Genomic DNA, 7,473 nt, shown 5'->3' on the forward strand with positions numbered 1-7,473 from the left:
TGTTTTCCACTCACTAACCAAACATAAGAAAACAAGTTAAAAATCAACTTGTTTTCCAAGAAAACATTTTCCAGGAAAACATTTTCCTTCATACCAAACACACCCTAAATTGAAAATCAATCAAAGTTCATTTTCTTTGAAAATGGCGATCTTCATGCTCTGAAAGCGGAAATCTTCAACACCAAGAACCGAACTTTTCAGGTGATCTAAGTTTGTTGTTTCTCTTACTTTAATGGGGTCTCAATATTTTTGCTGAATTTATGCAAAAAAATTTATAATTTTTTCCATTTCCCACTCATATTGCCAATTTTATTAAGTTTTTAGTTGATTGATTGATTGAGTGATCCATCAAAATGTCCATTTTTTTTGTTTTTTTTTGTGATCCTGTAGCCTTTCTGGACATAACTTGTGAATCTTGAGCTTTTTTGAAAACTAATTTCTTAAGGATTATGGATTTATGTTCCATAGTTTCTGAAAAGGGTAATTGACATTCAAGCATGAGTTAGGGGTAAGGCTGCGTACATAATACACTACACTCCCTAGACTTCAACTTGTAGGATTACACCGGATATGTTGTTGTTGGTTGAATTCATATAAAATGAGCCTAAATGAAAGTGGGGATTGATATAGTTGACGACAACTTGTTTGGGACTGAGGCATAGTTTGTTGTTGGAATACGAAGGGGCTTATCAGTTTTGAGATCAATCCTGACCCTGATGCCAAGGGCTCGGGCGGGTGGTAGTATTTTTCTTGCAACTCTAGCCTTTTTCTGGTATAAAGTTTTTAGCTTTGGGAGTCAAATCATGTCTAAAGGTCTTTGTTGTATGAACCTTGTTGGAAGTTCAGTGATAACTAATAGCCTAAAAGTGGAGGAACAAAAAAACTTATTCCCTTTGTTTCAATTTATTTGTCTGGTTTTGACTTGACACGAAGTTTAAGAAAGTAAAAAGACTTTTGACTATTATATCTTAATCTAAAAAAAACGTAGAATGTATCAAAATGCTTTTTAATCTTATGGTCTTAAACATGCTATGTGGAAAGTTAAAATAAGAAAGTTGTGGAAAAAGGAAAGAAGCATTCTTTTTTAAACAAACTAAAAAGGAATGTAAGTCAAACAAATTGAAATGAAGGGGTATCTGGTAATATGTTATGGGAATGAGTTGCGAAATATGGAGAGTTTTTACTTTGTTGCTGCTTTTCTTTTTATTTTAGTCTGAATAGCAATTCTTAGAAACTTTTACTAAGAGGTGAAAGATATTGGTTATCGAAATGGATATACCTACCGTTTCTGGTGGAGTTGCTTAGAAATTGAGATATGGGGGTGATTTTTTTTTTCTTTTTTATAATTTTGCAATTAAATAATCTGTGACTAAAGGTGTTTGTCTGTGTAATTGATGAACAGTTTTATCTTTTCCCATGTTTTTTTAATCATTAGTTTATTATTCATTCGTAACACCACGAGAACTTATGATTCTGTGTCGTTTTAGTGTTCTCCTTTTTAGAGAAAAAGAAATGGAATCATATAGCTCACTGAAGGTTGGTAATTTTTTCCTTTCGATAAATAGAGGATTGGTAATTTTATGAAGAAATGGATGGTAAAATGGAAGGCCTAATTAGGATAGACTTAGTTACTTGTCTGAAAGATATGTTATACTCTTTGAATGGTGAGACTATGTCCTTCCTTTAAGAGTTGGTGTTCCTTCATGTACTGTTTACTATGGATAGGATCCTCGACTGTGGTAGGTATGTTCCGAAGATTCACCTCAGCTTTAACAAGTCTAAGTATTAGCTCTACCAATGGCCAAGTGTTCACCATTATAGCTTAGTTTTAACCCCTTTCGACAGTGTAATTCCACTAGTGACTAGGGAGATCAAGATTTAACTCATTTTGTATTAGGAAATTAGAGTCCCGGTGATAGTTTGCTGGAGTAGTAATTTAGTTCTCAGAAAAATACTTTTCTTGTTCTCCAACTTGACTAACTTAAGCATTTTTTAAAGTATGATTCTCGTGTGCTGTTTGCTGTTTAGGGGAGTGTGAGGACGTAGCTTCTCTTTTTGGCAAACATGGGGCCTTGCAAAATTTAGTTCTCATTGACGATGGAAATTCTAAGAGTCAATCTTATTAGATCTGTGATATAGATTAACTCTAATGAGCAACCTTGTGTTAATTTGTGATATTGTGTCCTTACAACAACTATGCCTTAGTTCCAAACAAGATTGGGTCAGCTATATAAATCCTCTTTTCTCCTTTTAAGCTCACCTCATGTCATCATCATACCAAATAAGATAATAGTGAAAATAAGTTAAATATACTATATATAAATTGTAATATTGTGTCTATACTTAACAAATGAGTTTTTCTGTAGAATTGGGCCTAATATGTGGCCAAGCTTACTCCCCTATCATATGACTTCATTTTGGGACTCATAACCTGGAGTTCTTTTTAGGTAGACGTGTTTATTACCTTGTCTTTCTTCGAGCTGTTGTCATAGTTAAAAGCATCGTTATCGACATCTTGAGAAGGAGAAGTTGTATCATTTTGTGGTCAGGACTCAGGATAGTGCAACAAGAGTACATTGAGACTTGAGAGAACTGCTCATGTAGCTTTCTGAATTTTTGCTTTGTCAAGACATATGGATGATTGGGTAGATATTGTATGCAACACATTCCTTCATAATGGTCACATGTACTAAACACAACACATATTTATGTGGCTTCGGTTATCTTATTATGTTGCTGATGTTACTCTCTGTTATTACTGCTTCTTTTTCATCTCTCCTTGAGCTGAGATTCTATTGGAACAACCTCTTTTCCGGACTGTGTTCCACTTTCATCCATTTTTTTCTGTCTTCTCTCCTTTTAGTCCCTTGAACCTTCTATGGTACCCGCAAACCTGTGACCTGGCCAATTTTTTTGTTTTGATCCTCTTCTTGTAAGGTGTAAGTTCTTAATTAACTGAAACATTCTTCTTTTACAGGCGGCACAAGCAGAGGAGTCTCGATGGAGTTAGCTGACAGAGCTGTTGGGCTCATTTTAACATTGACTAGTTTGTCCATTTTTACATACTATACCTTCTGGGTTATCATTCTGGTCCGCTCATATTCTCTTCCATCCCATTCTGTACTGACCTTCTCTGTTGCTCGGACTCTTCAAAAATGTCGCTAGGTGCATGTTGGATCCTTCAAAAGCGGTACATTTTTGAAGGATCTGACCACGGGTGTGGCAACATTATTGGAGAGTCCGAGCAACATAGCAGACCCTTGCAACCTAAAGTTTTATCTGGAGATTGATGTGCAAATGTTGTTTTGTCCTTTCAGCCTCTTGTTGATAGCGATCATTTCGTGCACAAGTATTTTCTACCACAAGAATACGCTATTCTCATTCCTGTGTATGCTGCAGTGGCGCTCATCTTCTTATTGTGCGTGTTTATTGGATACGTCATGCTCAAGTCCAAGAAGAAAAAGGCATGATGTGGCTGCGGCAAGTCCACTGTTTGCTCTATCGAGTTCATGATAATTGATCATCTTTTTGTAACATCTTTTTAGTGCTTCTCATTTTGAATAGCCCATGTCGGAGACCACATAGTTTTTTCTGGAGTTCACTACAATTTGGAACCTCTTGATATGATTATGTAGTTGTCACTACTCACTACACACAGGTATTAAACAAAACATGGTTGATTTATTCTCTTGTTATTAGCTGGAGGAGTGTAAAAAACTTTGATCAATGACAGTTATACGAAACAAGTCTTTTGGTTTCAACCACCACCATTGTATCATCAATTACTACTTTGAACGCCACAAGCGAAAATATACAACAAAATAAGGTGGGTCTAGGGAAGGTAGGATGTATGCGCCACCACCTGCTTCTCTGTCAAGAATGTGGTGAAAGTTCTTTGCCTTTGTTGTAGCTTTGCTTTTCACTTAAGAATGTGGGTGAAAGTCCTTTCCCTTTGTTGTGGCCAAAGATTTGGCCTATGTTGCTCGGACTCTCCAATAATGTTGTTGCACTCGTGTAGGATCCTCCAAAGAATGCACAACTTTTGGAGGATCCTACATACACCCATCGTTATCAAACTTCTGCTAACGCATCTTTATTCAAACCTATTTCTTTCATGATTTCTAACGACACTTCTTGAAGACTTCTTTTTTTCATTCAATAGTCCCTCTCCTATAAGAGAGGACTTTCTTCACCCCCTACATACTTCACGAGTTCATGATAGTAATATTGCAATGAAACAAATTTTAACCTCAAGAGAAGACAGAGTGACATAAGTACCAACCAATGGAAACAACTAACACCAGAACTTCAAAATAACGTATATTATATGCAAATGCTCTTAATTTTCCAATTTTCAGTTTCCTTCCTCTGAGTAATGGCTATACAAATGGCATTATAGATTAAAAAGACAAGATGTATATCGCTTTACAGCTATGTATCCAAGGACCTCTACATATCATATACATACAGGGTCGGACCTTGCTATTGATCCAGAAGAGAACTCTTTTCCTTAACGAGAACAAAAATCCCGCCATCTCCTCTAGAAATCCGGAGATCACTGTCAAGGTATGTCGTAATAAGCCAAGATTTTGTCCTCTCACCTGGAATTGGAACCTTGAGAAGAGGCAGACCAGAAATAGTCCGGGCTATACCTACCATAGCATTTTCTAGAGGTCCCAGAGATTGTTGTAGAGGTGACAAACTTATGTTTTGGCCAAAGATATCCATGTTTTCTGGCAGATCTATTTTTGACTTGATCTCGGGAGGCTTAAATGTCCCTTCTTTGAATTCAATCTGATAAGGCAAGTACTAGTTAGTATATGAATGCAAACAACTACGGATGTACTCTACAAACTAATGGAGGTTTATCAAGATAAACTATGTGTTGTTTGCCAGAGAGTCACATCACCACGACTATTATCTTATTTGACTGTAGTAAGCAGTTTTGATCATATATCTCTTCGCATAGGACACTATAGTACCTCTCTGAAGAACTTACAGTGCAGTCCAAAAAAGGTACCTGTATTCTTGATGGACTCTGAACTTCAAAGACAGCAGTTGCACTGAAAGACGAGGTGGCTACAGGGCTTGACAATGTAGTTGAGTTCTCTATGGTAAGGCTGCTCATACTAATTGTTTGACTAATCTTTTCGACCTTCAACAAAGGAATGGTGCCCACAGCCAGAAGAGGTAACAACTCAGAAAATGCAGTAAACCTGACACATCAAGAAGCAACATAAGGATGAGTTTGAGCATAGTAGTATCCCTGTGGTTATCTATCCCAATTCAGTTCGTGCATGTAATGGTTACATTTCCAACTAGCTCAACTCTTCTATATATGTCAAGGGGATTCAACAATCTATATATATATATATATACAAAAAAATGTTTTTACCCTACTTGCACAGTGTTAATTTTCGGAAGGGGATTCAATTGACTTCCTTTCCTTCCTGTAGCGCCACCACTGTGTGCAGGCATTTTAGTATATTGCAACCAACACTAGCACTACAACATTGAATACTTAGGCATGCTGCTGTGGGAATTGATAAAAAATGTAGTTAACGAATCACCATGACATGGTGCTCCAACTTGCAGTTAAATGCCGAAAATTTTGGGAAGGTAATTATCTCTAAGTATACTCCTACAGCAATAAGCAGAGAAGTTCTACAGCAATCTTAGCCAAGTCAAAATCTGAAGGCTTTATAGAAGTCCTGGTTCAAAACCGGAAATCAGTTTTTCCTATTAGAACTTCCCAAAATATGTCCACTTCTCTAGTAGAGACCTTTTATTAATCCTAGAGCAAAGATTCACCCAAAAGCCACTTTCTTCCCTCGCAAAACACACTCAAAAACACAAATTCATTACCCCTAACACGAGATAATTGTAGTGTCCGGGCCAGCTCTCGTGCACTCGACTAATAACACAGAAACCTGTTACCTTCCACCACTAACAAGTTCCAAGTAACTCTGTAAACAAATCATGTCAATTGTACTCTAATCTAGTTGAGTGGCTATATAAACCAATCAATCATTCAATAACCATCTACTTCTATATTCGAAATAAGATGGAATCAAGTATCAATCCTCCATGATCTATGTTGCTCAGACTCTTCAAAAATGTCATCGGTGCATGTTGAATCCTCCAAAAGTAGTGATTTTTATAGTTTTCGACAAAGGTGCAACAACATTTTTGGGAAGTCCGACAACATAGACTCCATTCAATTCGAGCACATAGCATTCCACCACAGGTAAATAAGCCCAAAACAGAAAATTGAAATGAGAAACAAGAACTCACACTAAAATCCAGTTCCCGTCAAGCAATTCAACTGGATTTGGAGTTGGATTTGCTGCCTCCAACTTAGCAACCAGCTCCAGAGCCTCAGCTCGAACTTCGGATGAGGCCCTGAGCCCAAAATCTGTCCCATAAACCGTGTCAATTAAGCACCTTTTCATCTCTGCAATTCTCTCGTCTTCTTCAACACCTGCATTGATTCTCCCCACTACCTCAGCTTCGTCCCATCCATCTTCCTCCATCGTTTCGGGTTCCAAAACACCCTGATTACTAACTCTATCAATGTTGTTGTTGCCTGTTAGCTTAGCACCGATCCATTCGTCTTCGTCAATAGGAGGATCCGAATCCGATACCGTTTTCGTGGGTCGGAGCTCCGGAAACGACTTCTCGCCCCACTCATCTTCAATCCCTGAAGAGTTGTTGATCCCTAGCTCAGCTCTACCCCATTCGTCTACGTCAATAGGAGGATCCGATTCCGATAACTTCGTCATGGGTCGGAGCTGCGGTTTCGACCTCTCGCCCCATTCATCAACAAATGAGAATGGTTTATCATCAGAATCATCGTCGTTTTGCTTGGGTTTTGGTACAAAAAAATCTCGAGAATCATCAAATGATGAATGAGTTGAAAATTGTGAAAGCTTTCTAAATTTAGAGCTTGAGATTGAAGAAGAAGGAAGAAATGAAGTGAAACAGTAGGATTTAGCAGTGGTTTTAACGTTGAAAATGAGAGAATGCAAGGATAGAATAGACATTTTTTTCCTTCCGGCAGCTTTTAGCGTTGGTGACGATAGAGATTCCGGTCGATGAAGTGAATTTCCTCCTTCCAGCGGCGGTGGTCGGTGGAGATGCCGCCGGACACGACCGTGGTTTTCTCTTCTTCTTCCGGGAGGAGTTGACTACATGTTTTTTTTTAGATTAAAAGGAATTGATAAAAGAAATATTTCTGGCTAGTAACTGCTCGAATTCTTAAAAAATTATGAATGCTTGTCGGATTGTTCAAAAATATAAATAATGGATATCGGATTCTTTGAAAATAATACTATACCTATAGAAAATGAAAATTTAACATGAATACGTTATTGAAAGTAAATTAGTATTGCAACTCAAAGAACAATAAATTAAAATATTTGATTACTCAAAATCCGTAACTTTATTTGTAGATTATAAAATATAATAGCTATA

The 7,473-nt window shown here is 37.3% G+C and overlaps 2 protein-coding genes across 3 annotated transcripts; one reads left to right on the forward strand and one right to left on the reverse strand.

The window, feature by feature from the left end:
* Positions 1–67: 67 nt before the first annotated feature.
* Positions 68–3,985, forward strand: LOC102586050 (dolichol phosphate-mannose biosynthesis regulatory protein-like). Its single transcript, XM_006367940.2, has 3 exons — positions 68–201; positions 2,978–3,090; positions 3,318–3,985. Exons 2-3 carry the CDS (start codon positions 3,001–3,003, stop codon positions 3,468–3,470), a joined length of 243 nt encoding a protein of 80 aa, XP_006368002.1. The 5' UTR covers positions 68–201; positions 2,978–3,000; the 3' UTR covers positions 3,471–3,985.
* Positions 3,986–4,376: 391 nt separating this feature from the next.
* Positions 4,377–7,222, reverse strand: LOC102586383 (plastoglobulin-1, chloroplastic-like). Of its 2 annotated transcripts, none has more exons than XM_006367941.2 (3): positions 6,295–7,222; positions 5,021–5,216; positions 4,377–4,794 (listed from the first exon to the last, which is right to left on the reverse strand). In XM_006367941.2, exons 1-3 carry the CDS (start codon positions 7,041–7,043, stop codon positions 4,483–4,485), a joined length of 1,257 nt encoding a protein of 418 aa, XP_006368003.1. In that variant the 5' UTR covers positions 7,044–7,222; the 3' UTR covers positions 4,377–4,482. The 2 variants fall into 2 exon arrangements, with proteins under 2 accessions (XP_006368003.1, XP_015161330.1); XM_015305844.1 differs by having other exon boundaries at positions 4,656–4,794; positions 4,983–5,216.
* Positions 7,223–7,473: the final 251 nt, after the last annotated feature.

This window comes from Solanum tuberosum, unplaced genomic scaffold, assembly GCF_000226075.1.
Source record: "Solanum tuberosum cultivar DM 1-3 516 R44 unplaced genomic scaffold, SolTub_3.0 scf01292, whole genome shotgun sequence".
Lineage (NCBI taxonomy): Eukaryota > Viridiplantae > Streptophyta > Magnoliopsida > Solanales > Solanaceae > Solanum > Solanum tuberosum.

Bases quoted from the DNA above. Each gene is read 5' to 3' on its own strand.
- LOC102586383 (XM_006367941.2), bottom strand. From the start codon at position 7,043: ATGTCTATTCTATCCTTGCATTCTCTCATTTTCAACGTTAAAACCACT. The intron at 5,217-6,294 runs GTGAGTTCTTGT...TTGATGTGTCAG, and splicing joins GACGGGAACTGGATTTTAGT to GTTTACTGCATTTTCTGAGT. The intron at 4,795-5,020 runs GTACCTTTTTTG...TTGCCTTATCAG, and splicing joins AGAGTCCATCAAGAATACAG to ATTGAATTCAAAGAAGGGAC.
- LOC102586050 (XM_006367940.2), top strand. From the start codon at position 3,001: ATGGAGTTAGCTGACAGAGCTGTTGGGCTCATTTTAACATTGACTAGT. The intron at 3,091-3,317 runs GTCCGCTCATAT...TTGTCCTTTCAG, and splicing joins CCTTCTGGGTTATCATTCTG to CCTCTTGTTGATAGCGATCA.